We start from the raw sequence: 23,478 nt of genomic DNA, 5'->3' as shown, positions 1-23,478 counted from the left end.
CCCAGGTGTCCCAAAATAAATTCCCTTCTTGTTTTACCACCAACACCACCAAGAGAAGAAAAGAAAAAAAAAAAAGCAAGATAGGGAAGGGGCAGATCTCAGAGGTTTTTTTAACCATATCAGGGAGGTTGAATGAAAGTTTGTAGAAGGAGAGACTTTAATCAATATTTAATAGCAGAAAGGTCATAAGATTTGTATTTTAAAATAATCTAGCCACCTTTGGGGGCATGACTTCTGTGGGGGACCAGAGTGTGGACAGGGAAACTGTCATAGAGCGTCAGGTAAGCAATGAGGAGGGTGTGACTCGGGGCTGTGATACACGTGACAGAATCAAGAAATAATTAGGACATCCAATTAGCAGCCACTGGTGATTGGATGTGGGATGAGGGGAGAAGTAGGCCTTCACCATCAGTGGTGCCAGCAAGCAAGATGGAAAGCACAGAGGAGGCCTATCTGTTTAGGGGAGGTAGGGGGCAGAGTGGAAAGAGTTTTCTGTATGCTGAGCAGAAAGTACCCATGGGACGTTCAAGTGGAGATGTCTAGTTGGAAGTTCCGGGCAAGGAGTTGAGCTAAGATGTAGAGGTCATCAGCATGGGAGTGGAAACTGAATGGGAGGACATGTGAAATCGCCCAGGTAGTGAGAAGGAAAGTGAGCCAGTGACACTCAATGACCACCAACATTTAAGGGAGCAGGTGGAGGAAGTCCAAGGAAACATAAGTCAGCCATTGAAAGCAAAGCCATATGGTGATATATTGTCCTTCCACGATGAAATGAACAATTCTTGACCTGTTAATCCTTGATCATTTTACATGAAAGATCATTTACATGTACTCTGTTCAGCAATATCCCTTGACCAGAAAAACAAATTCTGCCCAACACTATTACTATTAAAATTCTTCTCGAAGACTTCATTTCTGCCCTCTGAAGTCCTACAGATCACCCTTCAAAGTCTGAAGGCAGCGAATGTGGCTCAACTCAGCTCTCCCTTCTTGGAACCTTCTCTGTTCGCTCCATGGTTCCACATAGGACCATGCACAGCCTTCATCTCTGGCGATCCTTTCCTGGGCACACTGCAATTTGTCAACTTGTCCATGAGCAAAGCAAGTCATCCCCCCTGGCTGTATTCTAACTTGTGCACGGCACACTACATACGGGTATTATCTGCCTTGCTTTGGAGACCGTATTTCCAGTAATGCAGCCTAAAATTCAGTTTATGACCAGGCACCTTACACTATTAGCTGTTGGAATGTCTAGGTAACTAGAGCGCACGGCCCTTCCCTCCAGTGTAAATGTAACCAACCCTTCTTGCCCCAGTCTGTACTCTACGGGTCATTTTTGTTTAGCCTATATTGTAGGTTTCTCATTTCTGCTTTTTCTTTCACTCATAGGAAAAGCTTTCTTGTCCCTTTCATCATGGGGCAGAAAACAGCCGGGACACCTGTTAATGAAAAGAACTGTAGATAAACATGTAGCAACCATCAGACCAAGGTGAACATCAAGAACCGACCCTCATGGAACTCCCAATCTACGGTGAATATTTTGATCCAACTAAGGCTTCTGGCTTCATCTTCAGACTGTAAGTTTAAGAAGGAAATGGATTAAAGGTGAGACATATGGGAGCCATTGTCTGATTAGTTGGTTCTATTTTTCTTGAATTTCCTGTTTGTTGACGAGACCTGTTTTCCTATTCCTTTCTGAGACCTCTAGATGATTAAAGGTTCATGTTCCTTAGGAGGTAGAGGACAGGGCCTCAATCAACTCTAACATATGGTCTCTCAGGCAAAGGTGAAATAAGTAAGAAAATATTCCCACACACTTAGGAGAGACATGGCATAAGAGTTAACCGCCAAAGTCAGGTGGCATTGCAATACGGTCCCTCCAGCTGGAGGTAGAGAATGTGAACTCATGAAGAGGCCCTCTGCTCAGGTCAGGGCTTTCTCTAATGTCGTTCTTCCCCCCAGAAAGCGAGGACTGCCACGAGTCCACTCTACGGAACTGAGATATTAGATGGGTTCTCTATGGTTCCCATGTCCTTGAGCATCTTTCCATTTGTGCCCTTTCAATGTTCAGGGGCTTCCTGTTCCAGTGCGATTGCTGGGGCCAAACTGCTTAGGTTTGGATCCCGACTCCATCATTTACTAGGACTGTGGCCTTCAGGAAAGTTAACTCATCTTAAAATGGAGTTACTAACAGTATGTATCTCGGGATTATAAGGCAAAAACAAGAGTTCATAGATATAAATCACTGGGGCGCCTGGGCGGCTCAGTTGGTTAAGCGTCCAGCTCTTGGTTTTGGCTCAGGTCACGATCTCAGGGTCGTGAGAAGGAGCTCCAGACTCAGTGCAGTCAGCCTGAGATTCTTTCCCCTCCCTCTGCTCCCCCCACCCGTGCACACTCTTAAACAGAATCTGAAAAAAAAACAAAACCCACCAACAAAAACCAGAAGAGTGCTGAGCACACATCATGCCTTCAATTAGTGTTAGATACTATTTCTTTAGTGTACCTTGGCCTCAAATCAGTTTTGACATGGACATTAAGTCCTACTTGTTTGGGTTCCCAGGATAGATAAATCACGGCTGAGTGAGCTAACTGGCAACATGTGGATGGGTAGGGACTTCTGAAGACATTAAAGTTGTAGGCAACACAGTCAACAATTGTTATGATCCTCAATTTCTACGGATTGGGAAGACAAGGCCATTTCCTCCTGCATACATTTTATTCAGACATGCTAAATCTCACTAAACATATCACACTGTCAGGGAAGATGACCAGGGGCAAGTTAGGGCTGTTAGGGTAACACTTGCTTCTGGCCTTGTCTTGCACCAAGGTAAATGAATAGCCAGGAGCAAGAAAGACTGGGGACAGGAGGGTGAGGAGTGAGGAGGGAGCAGAGCAGTGTGGAAGGCAGCTCGCAGTGAGGCAGGCAGCAGCAGTTCTAGCCAATCAACACTTTATTTTTCCAGTCAACACCTGCACAGATGTTACTGTCCACTTCCTGACCCTGACAGGGGGTCCCACCACACCGGGACCATCTGTGGCCCGCAGACAGCAGTCTCTTTATTCCTTCCTAGGATAGAAAGCCCTTCATCCCCACAGGACAGAGCTCCTGCACACTCACGCAGTGCTGGTACACGTGCTGCGGGACTCCTGCTCTCCTCCCTTATCAGGAAAGGCTGGGCGGAACCAGGGCAACGGTGCAGTGGAGCTTATGTGGGCTAGAGTGACCTAAGCGCATCACCACTGGCCTGACCCGCCACCCCGGGGTTTAGTCTGTACCACCCAGACAGGAGCCTCCCGAAAGCTTAGCCACAGCCGGCTGGGAAGGAGCTGGCGAAGAGTGGGGACTGAGCTGCTTAGGACAGGACACAGCCAGGAAATAGAGCGGAGGGAAACATGGGACAGGAGAGAAGAATAATAAAGTGCCCAAACTAAACCACCAGTGGGACACAAGGACAGAGCAGCACAGGTCCCTGAGGATAGGAGGAAAAAAGAAAGGGCCAGACCACCAGGGCTTGAGGCATAGTGGAATGAGAAGAGATGAGGCAGGGAGGCAAGTGCAGGCTGTGGGAAGGACTTCCCTAGCCCTGTTCACATCCACTAACCCAAGTGTAAAATTATTTACAAACTTAAAACCAATCCCAGGCACAGGCACTGAACCAGGCCTGGGACAGCAGGCAGGCAGGCAGGCAGGCAGGCAGGCAGACAGAGGGTGGACTGGCTACCATCTGACAGCCAGCTTCCCCCACGCATGACCTCTTCCCAGAGCAGGGGAGAGGAAACAGTGATGCCCCTAGCCAGGAAACCCTACTGTGCCTGCAACTCCTTCCCCCATGGCTCATGGCTCTGCCACAGCCTGAGCCTCTTGGTCTGACTGTACCAGAGACAGGGTGTCGGGCCCTAGGGATGGAGGGGGTGGAGCATCGGGGGGCTCTGAGGATGTCTCTGGCCCCAGCCCCAGCTCAGCATTCAGCTGTTCCAGCTCCCCCTGATCCAGCAATTCGAAGTCCTCAGTGGTGAGCGCCTCTTCTTCCTCAGGGGCAGGCAGGGGCTGCGGCAAGTCCTGGGGAAGAGGTGGGAGCACTGAGGGGGAGGGGACCGGGTCACTTTCAGCAAGGCAAAGTAGGGGTGACAGGGTGCTCAGTGGAGTGGTGATGTCACCACCACTCACTGCCTCCGGGCTCAGTGTCTCCACTGGTCCTCCAGGGGAGAGCTTCACTCCATCTGTGGGAGAGCCCGCCCCATTGAAGTGCGTGTTCACAAAGTGAAGGGGGGACGAGAGCCGAAGCAAGGTTTCCTTGGCTTCCACATCTTCCTCCTCCTCTTCCGAGTCCAGGTCTTGCCTTGAGAGGGCCTGAGGGGGCCCCAGCAGGTCTTCAGGAGGGGCCGGCTCGGTCTCCTCTCCCTCCCCCAGCTCCCGGCTCAGGGCCTCCTCTGGCTCACTTGGCAGGCTCTGCTGGTCCAAATCTGTGCAGGAAACAAAGAGACAGGAATGGGTGGAGGGGCCTGCTGTTCTGAACCATCCCAACAGGCAATCAGTTCAAGGATGAGAACTCAGGATACGGAATACTGGACCAGACCTTAGATGTTAAGGTCTTTCAGGAACCCGAAGTCGAATTAGAGGATCAATTTCCAGAAAACCCATTTATGGGGGCGACAGCCAGAAAGCACAGCCAACATCCACAACAAGGAACAGGAAGATTGGAAGGGCAAAGGAAAAGGCTTCTCATACCCTCGGAGACATCAGTTAGCTGTGGAGTTGTGGCCCGGGATACAGAGAAACCACCGCTCTCCAAGATAGAAGCCTCTTCGTCTGACAGCTCTGAGTCGGTAATGGCCAAAGCCAATGCCGTTTTCTTCACATCCACCTGCAGGAGAACCCGGATAACACAACAGGTGAGAAAATAAGAGAACCAATTTTTTAAAAGCATCCCCCTCTACTGACTCCCACCCCCGAGAGGTGGCTGCCCTGAAGCAGCCGCTCCCCCAGCCTTCGACTTCACATCCCATCTCCCCTGGACCTCACCACCGGGGAGAAGCCGGCCAGTTCCGCTTCACTTTCACTCTCTGTCTCTGCCAGCGGCTCATCACCTCCGGGGGGTGCGTTCTTCCCCTGCCGCTCTAGAGAAATAAGAACAGCACGTCAGTGACCAAGCAGAGACAGTTGTGGGGGACAAACAGGGCCAAGGAAGTGGAAAGTAAGTTCCAGGGCACATCATGAGTCATAAACCAATGCCCCCTTTGCAGGACCCCTGTTGGGTAGGGGAGCCCCTTACTCTTCTTGTCGTGTTTGTGATGCAGGGCGTCAGCTTCCGCCTTCATGCTGTAGTCCAGCTGCATGAGCAGGGGTTCCAAGCGAGTATACATCCTCTGGATCAGCTCATGATAAACCACCAGCGGCCACAGCAGGATACTCAGCACTAGGGGTTAGAGACTTCACTCAGAGCTTCCTACGCCTATTTCCTAAGGGCCCCCATTTAACTGGTCCCTAAACAGAAAAGGCTGAAGGCTTTCAGGAGGCTGTACCAACCTCCTCCCTCCACATCTACTACTCTCTTCCCCAAATGACTCTTGCACTATTACTAACACGCCAGCACCCCCTGGAGTCCTCTGTAAATGGATAACCAAACAGAGAGAGAGCACCGTCCTCCCTTACAGTCAGTCCCTTTGATTCAGTCCAGTAAAAGAGAAGAAAAGGGCTTCAAGAAAGGCAGGGGTTAAACCCTACTCACAGACAATGTAGGAAATCATAATCCCTGGAACATAGTGTCCCAGCACCGCCAGCACAGCACAGCCAGAACACACTCGAGCACAGAACTGCAGAGAAGAGCAGAGGGTCTAAAAGGTATACGCCCCCCATTCATTGGGGGAAGAAACTGCTCAGCTGACAGAGGGAGGGGTATGCCTTCTAGGGATGCGGTAATCCAGTCTAGTCAAGAGGATGCCCGAGACCAACAAATTCAAGAAGTTTACACTAGACATCACCAAACGCCTATCATTCACATTGATCTGCCTTGACCAAAAGCAGTATAAGAACATCAAACGCGTGCTCCCTGAAATGAGACTACTCCTGTACCAAGCTACTACCTGTGAATGCTGCCTCAGAAAGGCACCCCAGCCCTCTTCCTTCAGTGTCCAGCCAGGGATTTCACGTTACTCCTCCCCGCCTCCCACCCCCCTCTATTTCCCCACAGTGCAGGAAACTGTTTTATGACGTGGAGCTTACCTGAGCTGGATTCTGCCTCTTGTACTGCAGCAGCTCCTGCAGATGAATCTGGAAGGTGAGCCAGCTCTCAGCCAGGTATCTGCACAACTCGGGCACACTCAGCAGGTGCGGCCGGGCGCCTGACCCCGCACCCTCACTGGGGAGACATGACATGACCCCTGGAGGCCTCAGACACCAGCTTCCCAGGCACTCAAATCCCTCTGAGAATGCCAATGAGATCTGTACTCTAAACAAGTGGACAACCCCACCTCCCAAAGGGAGGTGTCCTGATCTTGGGGAAGCAAAGCCCAGAGTTTCCAACCCTCTGCCCCCAAAGGAGCAGGCATCTAAAAGGAATCCAGGACCAAACTTGTTGCCAGTCCATTTGCTATTCTGGGGTCTGTGCCTGCAGAAGCTGCCATGCACTGTGGTGATAATGGCACCAAAGCAAGAAAGGGTTCGGGTATTTGTCTTCAAGAGGTGGCCTGCACTCACCTGTCAGAATGTGGTTCCTCTGGAGATGATGCTAAAGAGAGGAGGGGAACAAGTTGAGTGGTAGGGCTCTGGGAGACTCTCCCTGGGGCAGGAATAGTTGCCCCCCTCTGCATTCCCAGAGCACTTTCTTCAGATGCCAATTACAGAAAGAATTACGCTCTTACAGTTGTTTGTATTTATATTTGTCTCCTTCTTTAAACTTCGCTCTTTTCTTCTCTTTAAAGATGCTATTATTACAACCCCAAGATCAAGAGTCACACACTACCAACTGAGCCAGCCAAATGCTCCAAACTTCACTCTTTTCAAACATATTTTATTCGTGTTTACATCCCAAGCAGCTCACACAACCTGACATCTAATTGCTCCAAAACACCAATTTAGTAGATAAATGGATAACAACAAAATAGGACCTAATACTCCTACGATTCTTGCGATATGTGAAATCCTACCATAAACATAACATGTATTAACTCATTCAGTCTTCACCGCCTTCCTAAGTCAATTTTATCATCCTTGTTTCATAAAAGAGAAAACTGAGACCAACAGAAATTGAATAGCCTTACAAGGTCACAGGCATGGCAAATGGCAGAGCAAGGAACGGAACCCAGGCAGCGTGGCTGTAGAGCCCACATTCTTAACTACCACGCTCACGTAACTGATTTTGAGAAGAGGGCAATTCTTCATTTCCTACCTCTCCATTTCCTACCTGGGTAAGTGGTGGTGCCTGGGAACTGGCTGCCTGCTGTACATTTCTCTCCCCTCTCAACCCACCCAGCGGGGTCAGGCACAAAGCAAGTGCACAAAGGGGCTTGGTGAATGAAGTTAACGCTCACCTGAAATGTCAGGGAAGAAGCGAGGCTGCCAGAGATCCAGCAGAAAATAGGCCAAAAGTGAGACGCTGAGTAGGAAGAAGGGCCGGAGGGACGACGAAGACAGCAACCTTAGGGAGAAATAGGCACCTCGGCGGTGAGTGGGTGAGAGGCTCCTGCATCCATCGCGAAAGGCGAAAAAGCGCCCACTGATGGGGGCACGGGAACCTCCAGGCCTAACTCGAGACCCGAGATAAAGAAATGGGGTAACCCCGACGGACAACAGCCGGGGGAAAGGGGGTCATTCCCCGGGGCAAGTGTCAACCCCGGGAACGGGAATGGTGCTCCCGGCCCCTCCCGCCCCCGCTCGCCCGCGCTGCCCGGCCCCGCCCCCTCCTCCACCGCGGCCGTTACCAGAAGAGGCCGTTGAGCGCGGCCGCCGTGACCAGGCTGTGCAGAGGTCTCTCCCACACCAGCAGCCGCTGCGCTGCCGCCAGCACCGCCTCCCAGCCGCGGAGCCGCAGCCACAGTGTCGTGGCCAGGCGTCCCACCGCCTCGGCCGTGGCCGCCGCCTCCTCCTCCGCCTCGCCGGTGGCCTCCCCCATGCCTAGGCTGAGACCCAGTCCAAGGCTCAGGCCCAGCCCCGGGCCCCCCCGCGCCGGTGTTACCACCGCCACCGCCGCTCGCCATAGCCCCGTCGCAGCCGCCGCCCGAGCCCGCGAGGAGCCAGGGCTGCGCGGCCGCCGCCGGGGCGCGTCAGGCGGAAGGGGGCGCACGCCGCGGAGAGCGCAGCGAAGGCCGCGGAGCCCCGTCACGTGACGGCGGAACGGCGAGCCGGTCACGTGACGCACCCTAACCGCCGGGATAGGACGGCCCGCGCCTGCGCGCAGGCGGCTACCAGCAACGCTGCTTTTGCGCAGTTTCTTGTTGTGGCTGCTGGAATCGTGATCCCCGGTCCGGTTGGTACGCTGTTTTGCTACGCGGGACCGAAGGACTGTTTCTCCGCGTTTCCGCACTCCAGCCCGTTTTTTTCTCCCTATGTAGTTAGGGTAGCTAGGGAGTCGGTACTCGCGGTGTGATGCAGACCGAAGGGCCAGGGAGTGGACTTCCAAATGCCCAGGGTCCCGGGTAGGATCAGCTTCTGCTCGGGAAGGGCGGAGGCCGTGTCATTACTCAGCCCATGACTTACTGGTCCTCCCAGATTCCTCCCCTCAGCGAATAAACAAACACCAGCGCGTGACTCGACCGACTCAGAAACAGCTTCACCTAGTTAGAAAAGTTGTTTCCTTCTCATCCCCTTCGTAAACTTTACTGCCAGCACGTATCGGAACTCTTTGCAATCCCTTGCTCAAACAGCAGATAGGGGTTGCGGGGTGAGTTTAAAAATAGAACCCTGTTTAGATGTTGTTTATTTGGGGGGGCATATTAATACCATTTATGGAGGCTTACAACGTACCAGGCTGATTATGGCCCTTTGTGATCATTTAATTTCTGCATTAAACGCACAAAATACGTAATTGGGTTTAGAATTCAAACTACTGAAAGGAAGGTATGCAGCAAAAAGTTCCCAGCCACCTTGACCACAGTGCACCCACTGTTAAGTTTTTTCTGTATTCTTTCCCATGTTTTGTATATGTACGTTGTTCTGTGCGCGTATCTTTTCAAAAAATTTGGCAGCCACTTGTCCTGCATCTTGGTTTTACTGCCATTTATTATCTATATTGGTACGAAAAGGTCTGCCGGGCTCGTGCATCCTCAGTGTGGCGTGGTCCTCTGGGAATTGTCCCCATTACCCAGACGAGGACACGCTGGGGCTTAGGTCTGGGACTCGCCCGGGCTCGGGGCAACCAGGAGGAAGGCGAGCCCGGCTCCTCGGTGTTGGTCGGGGCTGGCGGCTGGGCCCAGCGGGTGGCAGGAAGTGCCGGGCGCTGACTCGCTGGCGACACCCCCGCGGCTAATAAACGCGGGGCGGACGCGCGGCGGGGCAGACTCGCTGCATGCGCCTGGCAGCTGGGTCTTCTCTACACTAGGTGAGGGGAGCTCCCCGCGACCCTCTGTCCGCCCCCGGAGCCCGGATCTCGGAGCCCGGAGCCCCGCCCGGGGGCGGAACAGGAAGAGGCGCCCGCCAGCCTGGCCCCGCCTGTCGCCATCGGCGCGAGGACGGGGGGCTGCGGCCAAGGCGGCGTTCTGCGCTGGGGAGGACGGCGGGCACGGGAGGGCTCCGCGGCTCCCTTACCACGCGTTCCCTTCCACGTTCGCAGGGCGGCGAGTGGCGGCGCGATGGACCTGGCCGGGCTCCTGCTGGACGAAGAAGGCACCTTCTCCCTCACCGGCTTCCAGGACTTCACGGTGAGAGCGCGGCCCGCCCCTTCCGCGGCTTCCCGGTGCTTGAGCCGGGACCCCGGGTGCTCCCTTGGGGACCCGAGCCGGGCCGCCAGTTCGCCTGATGGCTCTGTGCGGAAGCCGGGCGGCAGCCGCTCGAGCCTTGCTTACTCGAGGCCCTGGCTCCTTGGGCCCTGAGGGAGAGCCGCGCGACAGAGGAATGGAGGTAGGGTTAGCCAACCCGGGGCCTTCTCGGAGGAACTCTCCTGGGGAGCAGTTAGGGGCGGAGGATTCCGGTCCCTCCACCCCCACCGTAGATAGGCTGCCATTGGCACATAATCCGAAGAACGGGGCGGAATGGGGCATGGGCCCCACTAGCAGTGAGGTGAGCCTGGTGCCCCGCACCGCACTTCCACCCTGGAGCTAGGATGTCCACCGTTGCCTTGCCTGCCCTTCACCCTCCACCACCTGCGGTTTCAGTTCCTTCCCGGACACCAGAAACTGAGTGCTCGGATCCGAAGGAGACTCTACTATGGCTGGGACTGGGAAGCTGACTGCAGCTTGGAGGAACTCTCCAGCCCCGTGGCAGGTTAGTGTTGTGTGATTGGACAGTGAGAAGCATGAAGATGGGGTTGTTAGCAGTCACCAAAATGAGGTGTGTACACCACGAGCTACACTGTCTGGTCATAGCTAACTTATTGGTACCTGGTATAAGGACCTGGTTTCCATTTTACATTTTTTCAGTCCAGATGAGTAGAAAACATTGCTGTGTTATGAATTTGTATCACTCTTGATTTGTGTATGAGAGACGTATACGTATCCCAAATTCATAAGGTGTGTTTATTTCTCAGATGAGCAGGGCAAAAGATGAATCTAGGTAATTTCAGGTGACTCGGAAATAAGCCTTCCCTGCTGGAAGGAGCTGAAATTCAAATGTGGAATGGGCTTTTTTTTCTCAACATGGGAGAATTTGATCTGTTTTGTTACTATGGTCCTGTCCCTAAGGCCTCAGATAATACAGATCTGAATTTTCTGCTGATAGCAGTGGGAACTAGGTGTGCATGGGGGCGGGGTGGTGAGGGAGGAGTTGTTTGCCTACTCTGCCTTCCTTTTGCCTCCTGCAGACATTGCCGTGGAACTGCTCCAGAAGGCAGCCCCCAGCCCTATTCGCCGACTCCAGAAGAAATATGTAGCTCACGTGTCCCGGTGAGCCTGGAATTGAGTGGGACAGGATGAGCGTGTTTGGGCCCTAGAGAAAGGGCGATGGTTATCTCTAAAGAGAAGATGTAAGGACACAGGGATGAGCATCATAAGAGTAGTAAGAGCAGAAAGACCCTTGGGGTTAATTAGTGATGCTTTCCACCCCGCAGGGAGGCATGCATCTCCCCGTGTGCTATGATGCTTGCTCTGGTGTACATCGAGCGGCTCCGGCATCGAAACCCAGACTACCTACAGCATGTGTCATCCTCTGACTTGTTCCTGATCTCCATGGTAGGACGCTCCCTCCCCTTCATCTCTCCCTGGTGAGCCAGGAGCTGGGTGCCAGCTGTTCTGACACCACTCCTGGCTCCTCCGCAGATGGTGGCCAGTAAGTACCTCTACGATGAAGGGGAGGAGGAGGAGGTCTTCAACGATGAATGGGGAGCTGCAGGGGGCATGGCCGTGCCCACTCTCAATGCCCTGGAGCGGGGCTTCCTGAGTGCCATGGTGGGTAGCTGTTCTGTCTCTCACTGAGGTTCTCTGAGCCCTCGTTATGTTCCTTTCCTCCTCTGCTCTTCTCTGCCAGTGTTCTGTAGTTTCTTTGTTTCTCTTTTTGCCTCTTCCCCTTGTGTCTTTCCTTATTAGTGGCTTCCCTTCCCAGCCCTCCTTNCCCCCACCCCCCCGCTCCTCAATTCCTTCAGGCCCTACACATTACACTCTGAGTCAGTGCTTATCTCACGGGCTTCTGATTATTTGCATCCCGACTTTCTCTGCCTTATGACTCTGAGCTCCGTATGTGCGTGGACCATTCTTAGGATTATTTTCTCTCTTTGCCCTTAACGGAGGGTGTACTATGAAACCAGATAACGTGGTGTCAAGTGAGTTAATGTGTAAAAGCTCTTGGGACAGTATGTGGCACGTCGGAGGTGCCAAGTCAGCTTCTGCCGGAGCTGGACTTGTAGGTGGTGCTGTGGTCCTGGTTGTTAAGTGATTATGGCTGGTATCTGAGCCTGCTCTGTGCCCTTGTCTTCCCGCCCGTAGGACTGGCGTCTCTACACTGACCCTCGGGAGATCTTTGAGGTGCTGAGCTGGCTGGAGAGCAGGTAGGTTCTAGAGTTGGGGAGAGGGGTAAAGGGATTTGGGGGGTTAGATCTAAATCGTAAGAAGTAGAGAGGAGGGTCTGTGTAATTGGGGGGAGGGAGGAGAGCAGAAAAGGGAACTGTCCGAGGTACTGGTTCCTAAGCCTGTCAGCCCTCTTGGTGATCAACATGGAGGGTGGGAGGGACTTATTTAAAATACAGATCTCGGGCTCATCCTCAGCTCCTGGGTCAACAGGTAGCTTGGGAATCTCTACGTGTAACAAGTTACCTGGTGTGTCCTGGTGGGTCCCCAGGGGAGTGAGGCTGCCACTGGGCCAGCCGTAGGAGAGTCGTAGAGGTCCTCTGTCTTTCTCCCCTGCCAACAGTGTGGCTGAGCAGCAGGGACGGCGGCGGGGCTGGTACACCTACACAGACCTGTGTGTGCTGCTGGAGCAGCCGGCCTGGCAGTTGGCCCTGGGCTCCCTCTGCCAGCGCCTGGCAAAGGTGAGGAGGGTTGCGAAGGAGAGGGGCCGGGAGTGGGCTGGTGTGTAGGGTGGGCTGAGCAAATGCTGACGGCCTCAGGAGATGGGGTGTGAGAGTCGATGGTGACAGAGAGCTCTGACTTGAGCAGACAGGATGGGTGTGTTAAAGACAGAAGCAGGTTTTGGGGGAAGGGTGTTTGGACACTGACTCTTCTTACCTTCTCTCCCGCAGCTGTCCTGCCTGTTAGCTATGGCATATGTGAGCAGTGTGGCCCTGGTGGTGGCCTCAGTGGCCGTAATTCACCAGTCCTTAGGGCTGTCCTGCAGCCCCTCACCAGGACCGCCAGACCTCGGACTGGCCTCTAGGTGCCTTTTGGAACCCTGCATACCTTCTTCCGTGCCACAGTACCTGCCATGTCCTGTTAATGTCTCTAGTGGCCTAGAAGGCGACACAGGGCTGCGTTCACTCTGGGGCAGTCTCCTGGCCTCACTGACTCCTCCACCATTGCCTCCCCCAGACCCTCCTGCCCCTCCCACTCTTCTCCAGAACTGTCCTCTTTGCCAGAAGCTCCAGAGAGACTCCCCAAGCTGTCACGCCTGCTACCACTCCAACCATACAGTCCTCACTGGGCCCCCCAAACCTGGATTCCACTCCCATGGCCTGGCTCCACCCTGGCCCTGGAGCCCAATGCCCCCCCTGCTACCCCAGCCCCAGCAGTGTTCCCTTTTCAGTGTCATGGAGCTAGCCCGTCTCAAGTCTTTCATTTTCCCAGGCTAGGCAGGCCTCCAAGGAATCCATTAAGAGGATCTGGGAGTCCCTGAGAACCTGGAGGGGCAAAGCTTGATTTAGATCCTCTCTACCTCTCTGGGTCCTTGGCTGGTCCCTGTCCTCCTAGGTGATGGAGCTTAAGGGGTTGTGGGGCAGAAGACTGAAGGGCACTCACTCTCCTAGACCTCAGTGGCTGGCTGCTTGGCCATGGCAGTGATGGTACCAGGGGAAGCTTCAGCTTGGTGACCAGGGCCGTGTGACAGCCAGCCAGAGGAGAAGCCTCATCTCTCTACCTCCCTGGGTTCTAGACTTTTGCTTTTGAGGTCCCTAGGATGAAAGGGGGAAAGTGGGGTGAGGGAGAGAGGGGACATTGACTGGGGGCCTGTATGATGTTCCTGAAGCAGGAGAGCCAGGGATGGATAGGGCCAAGATGTGATCTGCCGAGGGAAGGTGGGGGGAGGTGGGAAACCCTCACCACGCGCATCCTGAAGGAGCCAGGGACTGCTGGGACCTTCAGCCTTGACCTTTTGTCTTCCAACCTCTTCTTAATACCTTGCCCCTGGACTTCCTTCTCTTCCGGTTCTTCTCCTGGGTGTTCTCTTCACAGGCCGCTCTGGCCACCGCTTTGTATCTGGGTTTTTCACGCTTTTGTAGAACTGAGGTTTCAATAAACAGTTTCAGTTGCGTGGCCTGCATTCTTTCTTTGGTGGCCCTGGAAGAATCCCCCCCCGCCCCAATATCTGGATTCTAAGCCTTTCTACTACCTGAGTCCGTCGTCTTGCAACTCATTCTCCCGGAGCCCCACTTTAGAACTTCCCTGTTGTTTGAGGGCACCTGGGTGGCTGAGTGGGTTGGGCATTCGACTCTTGGTTTAGGCTCAGGTCATGATCTCAGGCTCATGAGATTGAGTCCTGTGTCGGGCTCCATGCTAAGTGGGGAATCTGCTTGAGATTCTCACGCTGTCCCTTTGCCCTCCCCTACTCAAGCATATGTGTGCGCTCTTTCTAAAATAAACCTTAAAAAAAAAAATAACTTCCCTGTTTGATGGTTACAGACTCCCGTTTCAAACTTACCCTCATCCCTTCTCCCAGCACCCTGGGGTCCCTAGTGCTGCTTGACTTGGGTGCTATGGGGCACAGACGGTGACTCTATCATGCCTGTCACAAGTTCTGGGGGGGACTATCCTTGTGGATCCTGAGAGGTCAAGGCAAGTGTCCTGGGCAAGCTCCAAGGACACCTCTCTATCCCGACTTCGAGTCTGGTCTGACACACAGTGGTAGTTGGTGTTAAGACAAGTCCAGGGCGGGTTATCACTGGAAGAAGGAAAACCTTTCTGGCACCTGGACTGAGCGTATTTGGGACGGGTAGTACTGCCCACTAAAGGGCACTCTGGAAACATGGGGCGTTTTCTTGGAGGCAAACATTTTGAAAGAATGCCTTGGGCATTTAGCTGAGCAACCTGAAAATCGAGGCCCCTCCCTTGTGATGAAGCATTCCCAAGACAACTTTCGAATGACCCACTGGACATCATGTGTATGAAAAGCCTGTTTATCAGAACTTTTTAACACGTAAACATGAAATCGTTTTTGCACATTTTGAAGAAGACTCTGTTTGCCAGGAATGTACCTAGGTGTAAATTAAAACCGGACTTTGCTTTGTTCAGCACTCTGCCAAAAACCGGCTCATTATTTTGGAACAGCAGGTCACCAACGGCGGCGCTGCTTGTGGCCCATGAGTCGCCAGGAAAGCAGCAGTCTCAGTTGGCATTGTAGCTGCCGCGTCCATGGTAATCCTACTTACGCGGTGGGCAGTGGACTACATTGCCTTCTTGTTTAGCTGGGCCCAAGCTTTCATGTGTGAAATACTTGGTATCATCAATCACCTTCATTTCTCCTCTCTGTTACAGTGAGGAAATCATATGGAGTCGTGGTCGCTGTTCCCATGCACTGTGGACAGATAATTACCCATGCACTTCCTTCCCAGGCAGCCCTGGGGGCTGGACCTCGAAAATGTTGAAAACTGGGCTAAAAGCGATCTTTCCAAATGCTAGTGGTGAGAAGGGAAACACAGTAAAACCTTCCCGGGATATTTTATGAGTCTTCCCACCCCACTCATCCTGCTTTGCAGAGCATGGAACAGGGGATCTAGATGGAGATTCTTGGGGGGAGGGGTCCAGAACGTGGCTCCCCGGTTAATGGGTGATGGAATTTGCACAAGAGCTGGGCAAAGGTGAAAGGGCCTGTCCTGCCCCAAATCCCTCATCCCTTCGCTCCGCTTCACTGACCCCTCTACTCCCTCCCCACTCCAGGCGGCTAACTTCATCCAAACTCTGACCTCTTACACTCTCTACTTAACTCTGGCCCAGGGCAACCAAGACAAGAAGAAAGCAGGGCAGCATGAGCCGATCATCCTCCCATCCCATCCAACTCCAAGCCACGGGCCCCCAGGATGCCCTGGTTCCCCTGCCACCACCGCAGCCGCCTGTTGTCCAAAATCCCCCCTCTCACCCTTGGACCTCTCAGTGTGGGCCTCCTCCCTGGGGCCTCAGCTGTCTTCTGGCTCTACAGGTAGGAGCAGAGGTGCAGGAGTTGGTGCTGGATGAAGGGGTATTTGGGAGGGAGTAGGTGTGGCATGAGAAACCCTCTGGAAATAGGTATTTCCACCCTTTTCTGAAGACTGCCCTTCCCATTCCTCTCCCTGCAGCATACCTTGGTCCTGGCTTCTCTGCTCTGTGCCTCCCACCTGCTCCTGCTTCAAAATCTGCCCCCGGGAGAACTCTCATACTCCCCTGCCCAACTCTTGGCCTCCAGCCTCTTTTCGTGCGGTGTGTCTACCACCTTGCAAATCTGGATAGGCAGCAGGTGAGGGGAATTCCCTGGAGAGAAGGGGGCGGGTCCTGGGTGTGTGTGTGTAGGTGTGTGTGTAGTCGTGTGAGTGTAGAAGAGGCCTGAGGAGTGCTTCTGGCTGCCACACGTTTCCAGACCTGCCAGGGCTGCTGTTCCTACAGGCTCCCTCTTGTCCAGGCTCCATCCTTAGAGTTCCTTGTCCCTGCTCTGGTGCTGACCAGCCAGAAGCTACCTCTGGCCATCCAGACACCTGGAAACTGTGAGCACAGAGCAAGGGCAAGGGGTGAGGGTGGGGTGCGGTGCCAATCGGAGCCTCCAGGCATAGGTGGGTGCAGGATTGAGAGTGGGCAGTGATGGGACCTGCTAGGCTGTGGGGTCTTGGAGCTGTGCTAAGCACCAGCTAGGACTGTAGAACAAAGGGGTTCTGTCCCACTTACCTCTCTCCTCTCCACGCCCCCAACTTTTCCCAGCCTCCCTTGCGCTGCGCCTGTGCGGGGGGCCTGGCTGCCATGGCTTGACACTCTGGAACACTTCTCTCAGAGAGGTGAGTGCCTGGGGATGGCGAGCAGGAGGGCTGGAGGTGATGCCAGGATAGAGGAGCTGGGGAAGGCCCCCCCGCCCCGCCCTGGAATTCGGAATTCATTAAGAAGACCAGGCTGACATCAGAAAGGATGAATACCTGCCATTTACATCGACATGGATGGAACTCGAGGGGATTATGCTAAGTGAAATAAGTCAAGCAGAGAAAGACAATCATCATATGGTTTCACTCATATGTGGAATATAAGATATAGTGCAGAGGACCACAGTGGAAGGGAGGGAACACTGAATGTGAAGAAATCAGAGAGGGAGACACACCCGGAGAGACTTGACTCTGGGAAACAAACAGGATTGAGGAAGGGGAGGTGGGTGGGGGGATGGGGTAACTGGATGATGGGCATTAAGGAGGGCACGTGATGTGATGTGTACTGCGTGTTATATGCAACTAATGGATCAATGAACAGGATGTCAGAAACTAATTTTGTACTATATTGGCTAATTGAATTTAAATTAGAAAAGAAAAAGAAAAAAAGAAGTCCAGGCTGAGGTCAACTCCATTGAGCACAAAGCTTCCTCTTTGTCCTTTTCTCGGCTCCTCCAGGTGTCCGGGGCTGTGGTGGTATCTGGGCTGCTGCAGGGCACTCTGGGACTGTTGGGAGGTCCTGGCCACTTGTTCCCCCACTGTGGGCCCCTGGTGCTGGCCCCTAGCCTGGTGGTGGCAGGGCTATCTGCCCACAGGGAGGTGGCCCTCTTCTGCTCTACTCACTGGGGACTGGCCTTGCTGTACGTAAGTCCTGCGAGGCATGGGGTGGTGACCAGTGGGCTGTGTGGGCCTGGGGGAGGGCAGAGCAGCTGACCCTACCCAATTCGGCTGCCATCTGAGCAGGGCCGATCCTTTGTGGATTTGGAATCCAGGATTTTTGCTGGATTCATTTGGTCTCCCTGCCTTTGCGCTCCCGCTGCCCCCTCTCCCCCACACCAAGTTATTCTCCTTCCTCTCTTCTCTGGGACCCCTTTTAGGGAATTCTGCCACTCCTGCCTCCTTTACCCCCCACAGGATGCCTGCTTCCTCTTGCTCCTAAAGCTCCTTCTCTCTCCTAGGCTTATCCTGCTCATGGTGGTCTGTTCTCAGCACCTGGGCTCCTGCCAGTTACCCCCCTGCCCCTGGAGACCAGCTTCAAACTCTTCCCCTCACACTCCCATTCCTGTCTTCCGGCTCCTCTCGGTATGTTGGGGTCTGGGCAGGACAGTTGAGGGGAGACGGACTGACCTAGAATGCTTGCTCAGCCTGCTACCTTTTGTTTTCTTTCTACCACTGGGAGCCTGGCTTGGAAGGTTCTGGGGGAGGGGTCCTTTCCTGTCTCAGTCTTGCCCCTCAGGTGCTGATGCCAGTGGCCTGTGTGTGGATCATCTCTGCCCTTCTGGGTGTGCGTGTCAACCCCCCGGAGCTGTCTGCCTCCCCCGAGGCGCCATGGGTCTGGCTGCCTCACCCAGGTAGGTCTGCTCTTCGTCTTCCAAACTCTGCTCAAATAAAGGGTCTATTTCTTTGGACTCAAGATTGAGTGAATTTCATTTCTGAGTTAAGTCCTGTGTTTTCTCAAAACACACAGGGGAGAGAAGTTGCCAATTTTGAGGGGCAGCCCTCATTCCAGGTGTTTTGAGTGTTAAGAGACATCTGCAAGCCCACCACTCCCCGTTGATACTCCTTACCCAATTTACACATTGGTGCCACCTCCCTACAGGCATTTGAGTCAGGGACCTATGTATAAAAATTGCTTTTGAGGCATTGTGTACAAAGTTGTTTATTCATCAATTTAATAAAGGTCTGTTGAGTGCTGACTTTGTGCTGGGCACGTGATAGGGGACATGGTGATAAATATGACAGAGTACCTATACTCACGAAGCTATATCTGCTGGGGAATGCAGATACTAATTAGTCACCCAAGTAAACGTAAAATTGCAGGTAGTAAGTGTAACAGTGGGAGGGTACATTGTATAGTGACAGCTTATAATGGAGAATCAGACTTTATCAGAGAGATCCAGAAAAGTATTCTTGAGGAAGTGATCTTTGAGCTGAGATGTGAGAGATGAGGAGGGGCTAACAGGGTGAAGGCAAGGGAGAAGAGCATTCTAGGTAGGGAGAATAGCACATGCAAAGGCCCTGTGGTAGCCAGCCATACAGCAAGTACAAGGGCCTGAAAGAAGGCCAGTGTATCTGGAGTGAAGGGAGTGAAGCAGAGTGTGGTGAGAGTTGCAGTCTTGTAGACCATGGTAAAGGGATGATAGTTTGTTGGTTTTGTCCCAAGAAGTTATCTTCAAAGACAATGAGCTCTCGAGGATTCTTGTGGCACAGAACTTTGGAGGCAGGGGCATCCTCCAGACTTGAGTCTGGCCCCAATGTGGCTCTTTCTCCCTCCCCAGCTGAGTGGAACTGGCCCTTGCTGACACCCAGGGCTCTGGCTGCAGGCATCTCCATGGCTTTGGCAGCCTCTGCCAGCTCCCTGGGCTGTTACGCCCTGTGTGGCCGGTTGCTGCAATGGCCGTCCCCACCTCCCTATGCCTGCAGTCGAGGGCTGAGCCTGGAGGGTCTGGGGAGCGTGCTGGCCGGGCTGTTGGGGAGCCCTATGGGCACTGCCTCCAGCTTCCCCAACGTGGCCACCGTGAGTCTTCTCCAGGTATGTGGATGGGGGCGGGGGCAGGGGAGCTAGAGGTGTGGGAGAGGGGAAGAAACTCACACTGACTGTGTCCAGCATTCTGTCAGGCACTCCATATCAACAATCTCACTTAGGGAGGTGCCTAGAGATGATAAGGGGCTAGGAGCGTGAGAGAGACACTATTCCTTCTATGGCTCAGGCACAGTGCCTGGGCTGGGGGTCCGGTGAGATCAAGTCATATAGTCTCTACTCTCTTGGGCACTTCAGAAAGGGAGAGGCAGAAAATTCAAGGAACAGAGTAAGATAGCGACACCTGGGTGACTCAGTTGGTTAAGTGTCTGCCTTCCGCTCAGGTTATGGTCCCAGGGTCCTGGGATCCAGTCCTGCATCAGGTGCCCTGCTCAGCGGGGACTCTGCTTCTCCCTCTGCCTCTGCCTGCCACTGTGCCTGCTTGTACACACACACTCTCTCTCTGACAAACAAATAAAATCTTTAAAAAAAAGGAAAAATGTCAGGTGGCACAGTGGCTCAGGGTGTGATCCCGGCATTATGGGATCGAGCCCCACATCAGGCTCCTCTGCTATGAGCCTGCTTCTTCCTCTCCCACTCCTGCTTGTGTTCCTCTCTCGCTGGCTGTCTCTATCTCTGTCGAATAAATAAATCTTAAAAAAAAAAGAGTCTCTTATAAAAAAAAGGAAAAAGGTAAGATAATTTCAGAGCGTTAAGTGCTATTAAGAAAACAAAGCAGGTAAAAATTAAAAATAAAATCTTTAAAAAAGAGAAAGCAAAGAAGGGTAGTCGTGGGGTAGTGGTTGAGAAAAGAAGGAGCCTTCAGGTAGAGTGCTTCTTGGAAGGGTCACATGATGAGAAGGGGCCAGCCCAGCAGAACTGTTGGAGAGTCGAGGAGGTGGCCGTGTTTTCTAGCATCTCCCTTCTCCTAGGCTGGCTCTCGGAGAGTGGTGTACTTGGTGGGGCTGCTCTGCGTGGGGCTTGGGCTCTCCCCGAGGCTGTCCCAGCTCCTCACCGCCATCCCGCTGCCTGTGCTTGGTGAGTGGACATATCAGCAGGGCTGGTATTGAACCCACACTCCCCCGTCCCCAAGGATGGCCCAACTGGTTGCTTGTGGCTGGCACCCTCTCTTTCTGAACAACCCCCCTGACATATGGATAGCTGTGTGTGTCCACTGCCCTCATTTTCCTCAGCCCAACATCTTGGCCTCTTTCCTGGGCTTCTGGCATAATTAGAAAATGAGCCTTTTCGTTGTCTGTCTCCATCACCACGTGCCCCACCCTGCAATCCTCCCTGCTATGACAGCCCTTCCCAACCCCCTTGATTACTTCCCTACGAGACAGGTGGGGTGCTTGGGGTGACCCAGGCCGTGGTTCTGTCTACCGGATTCTCCAGCTTCCACCTGGCTGACATTGACTCGGGGCGGAATGTCTTCATTGTGGGCTTCTCCATTTTCATGGCCCTGCTGCTGCCAAGATGGCTTCGGGAAGCCCCGGTCCTGCTGAGCACAGGTGGGAGGAGGGGGAGAGATGGGAAGAGGAGTTGGACAGAACTGGGAAAGCAAGGACTGGAGGCTTGGGGCTCTCTGGACTCCAGTCCCATGCCCTTTTCTGGGCTTTGGTGTAAATAGTTCATCCATTCGTTTAGCAAATATTTATTGAGTACCAGACTAGCCCCTTGGGATACAAAGATGCCTCCAGATGTTAGAGTCCAGTAAAAGAAATAAGATATGTACAAACGTAACAGGAAAGGTTCAGTTCAGATAAGGAGCTGTGGTGCTCGGCGGTGAGATAGATAGTTTCTGTTTGAGATGATCCAAGTTAAGTTTTATGGAGACAGTAACATTGAGCTGGTTTGAAGGATGGTAAGATTTGAACATATTTAAGTGAGAGGAAGCTCATTTCCGGTGGGGGAGCCATCATAAACAACGACCTAGAAGTAGGAAGTCATAGGGTATTTCCGGGGAGCAGCAAATACCTTAGCTTTTTAGTGCGGCCTACCTAATAGCAGTGGCACCCAACAGGGAATATTCAGCAATATCCAGAGACATTTTTGGTTGTTACCAACAGAATAGGGAATTGTTATTGGCATTTAGTGGGTAGAGGGGTGCTGCTTTACATGCACAGGACAGGCCCCCTCAAACAGAGTTATCTGGTACAAAATGTCAGTAGTACTGAGGCTGAGAAAACCAGGCGAGAGCATAGAAGGTGAGAAGTGGGAAGAAAGGTTGGGGCTATTTTTATTTTTTTATTTTTTTATTTTAGAGAGAGGGTGCTAGCAGGGAGAGGGGCAGAGGGAGAGAGAGAGAAAGAGAGAGATTTCCTCAAGCAGACTCCCCACTGAACAGGGAGCCTGATGCGGGCTTGATCCCAGGACCCTGAGATCACAACCTGAGCCAAAACCAAGATTCAGCCACTTAACCAACTGAGCCACCCAGGCACCCCACAGTTGGGGCTTTTAACACCAAACTTTCCAGAGCCTGGAACTACCAAAACATATCTGGAGGGCATGTGGCTACTCAGAAGACAGGATGATGGGCTGGGATCTTGTGCAAAGGGCCTGGGTGGGGGAAACAGAGAGTAGGGGAACAAAGGTGGGGGAAGGTGAGATAACAATTAAGAAAGATCCATCCTTAGCCCAAGATTTAGATTTAGGTATAGAAATATAGGACTCATTGACCCTACATAGGATCAGAGTTTCTCTCCCGCCTGGCCCCAACCCTCTGTAGGCTGGAGCCTCTTGGATGTGTTACTGCGCTCGCTGCTCACAGAGCCCATCTTCCTGGCAGGACTCTTGGGCTTCCTCTTAGAGAACACCATCCCTGGTAAGTTGAGGCCAGGCCCCAGCACAGTGGGGAGTAGCCAGGATGTTCTCACTCCCTGGGTGGGGCAGTGGCCTGACCAACTTTTTTTTTGCAGGTACAATGCTTGAGCGAGGCTTAGGTCAAGGGCTGCCATCTCCTTTCGCTGCCCAAGAGGCTCGGCTGCCTCAGAAGTCCAGGGAAAAGGCTGCCAAAGAGTATGAGCTTCCTTTCCCCATCCAAAACTTGCGTCCCTACATCCCTCAACCCCTTCGTTGCCTCTGCCCGCTGCCTGAAGACCCTGGGAATGAGGAAGGAGGGCCCTCTGAGCCAGGAGAGACAGCCGACTTGTTGCCTGACTTTGGGGAGCAGTGTCCTGAGTCTAGCAGCGAACTTGGGTCCCAGTGATTACTAGGACTCCTGCTCCTGTCCTGGTTAGTTTACCCTATCTCCCAGCTTGCTGGAGAGTCAGCTCCCAGGTTCTGATTTCTCTTAGGAAGAATGTGTGTGCACATGCATGTGTATGTGTATGTGTGTGAGAAATGGGCCCACCTAAGGGTCTCATTTCCCAATAGGTGTGTTGCCTTTCCTTCTCTTAATTAGGCCTGTTTCAGGCAGGGGCCATGGTTTAGTGGGCCATGATTGAATGAATGAAATTCTGCATGTGAACTCTCTATGGTCAAACCCCAGCGTTCACTTAACAAATATTTATTGAAGGCTTCCCATGTGCAAGGTTCTGGAACTGCAGATGTGGATAAGACAGGGTCCCTTCCCTCTTAAGGCACCTACCATTTAAAAAGACCTGTGTAATTACTAACTAAAATCTAAGGCAAAAGGCAGTCTATAATAAAGATTCAAACAATGCTATGGGAGCAAAAAGGAAGAAACAATTAATTTTGATTGTGGATAGTGGCAAACAAAGGCTTTATGAAAGATGCAGCACCAAGGCTGGCCTTGACAAGAGGAGGATTTTTGCTTGTGGAAAGTGGATGGGGAAACTATTTCAAGCTCAGGTATCCAGCTGGAGCAAAACCATAAATTGTGCAAAGCAGAAAATGAGTTGAGGGATTTCAAGTTTCTCCGTGGTGATGGAACATAAATGTGGGGCTAAATGGAAGGGGAAATGAGACAGGAGAGAGAAAGAATGAGGTCAGATCATGGGATTTATACATGGAAGAATCCTCTTGGAAGCAATTTGAGTGCTGGTGAGGACCAGAGAGACTATCTAGTGAAGTTCAATCTCCTCATTGTATTTATTTATTTTTAAGATT

At 52.8% G+C, this 23,478-nt stretch overlaps 3 protein-coding genes across 11 annotated transcripts; 2 read left to right on the top strand and 1 right to left on the bottom strand.

Moving 5' to 3' along the window:
- Positions 1-2,697: 2,697 nt before the first annotated feature.
- On the bottom strand, positions 2,698-8,333 carry RETREG2 (reticulophagy regulator family member 2). The gene is given in 10 exon segments (XM_034655201.1): positions 2,698-4,464; positions 4,730-4,865; positions 5,024-5,118; positions 5,274-5,417; positions 5,730-5,814; positions 6,224-6,359; positions 6,698-6,728; positions 7,531-7,637; positions 7,921-8,160; positions 8,162-8,333. Coding segments are annotated over 10 exon segments (1,638 nt in total). The 5' UTR covers positions 8,197-8,333; the 3' UTR covers positions 2,698-3,835.
- Positions 8,334-8,499: 166 nt separating this feature from the next.
- Positions 8,500-15,399, top strand: CNPPD1 (cyclin Pas1/PHO80 domain containing 1). 4 transcript variants are annotated; one of them, XM_034655203.1, is made up of 9 exons: positions 8,500-8,879; positions 9,768-9,855; positions 10,309-10,417; positions 10,953-11,034; positions 11,199-11,319; positions 11,407-11,535; positions 12,070-12,131; positions 12,494-12,611; positions 12,822-13,367. In XM_034655203.1, exons 2-9 carry the CDS (start codon positions 9,787-9,789, stop codon positions 13,365-13,367), a joined length of 1,236 nt encoding a protein of 411 aa, XP_034511094.1. In that variant the 5' UTR covers positions 8,500-8,879; positions 9,768-9,786. The 4 variants fall into 4 exon arrangements, with proteins under 4 accessions (XP_034511094.1, XP_034511093.1, XP_034511095.1 ...); XM_034655202.1 differs by lacking the exon at positions 8,500-8,879 and adding an exon at positions 9,336-9,536; XM_034655204.1 differs by lacking the exons at positions 8,500-8,879; positions 12,822-13,367 and adding an exon at positions 15,265-15,399 and having other exon boundaries at positions 9,622-9,855.
- On the top strand, positions 15,270-23,090 carry SLC23A3 (solute carrier family 23 member 3). 6 transcript variants are annotated; one of them, XM_034655195.1, is made up of 13 exons: positions 15,270-15,410; positions 15,724-15,925; positions 16,062-16,219; positions 16,366-16,463; positions 16,675-16,748; positions 17,346-17,527; positions 17,846-17,969; positions 18,124-18,238; positions 19,166-19,419; positions 20,340-20,445; positions 20,751-20,918; positions 22,136-22,231; positions 22,326-23,090. In XM_034655195.1, the coding sequence occupies exons 2-13, from the start codon at positions 15,755-15,757 to the stop codon at positions 22,613-22,615; spliced, it is 1,836 nt and encodes a 611-aa protein (XP_034511086.1). In that variant the 5' UTR covers positions 15,270-15,410; positions 15,724-15,754; the 3' UTR covers positions 22,616-23,090. The 6 variants fall into 6 exon arrangements, with proteins under 6 accessions (XP_034511086.1, XP_034511085.1, XP_034511089.1 ...); XM_034655194.1 differs by having other exon boundaries at positions 16,340-16,463; XM_034655198.1 differs by lacking the exon at positions 17,846-17,969 and having other exon boundaries at positions 16,340-16,463; positions 17,346-17,531.
- Positions 23,091-23,478: the final 388 nt, after the last annotated feature.

This window comes from Ailuropoda melanoleuca, chromosome 2, assembly GCF_002007445.2.
Source record: "Ailuropoda melanoleuca isolate Jingjing chromosome 2, ASM200744v2, whole genome shotgun sequence".
Lineage (NCBI taxonomy): Eukaryota > Metazoa > Chordata > Mammalia > Carnivora > Ursidae > Ailuropoda > Ailuropoda melanoleuca.
This window is presented reverse-complemented; position numbering and strand designations above follow the sequence as displayed.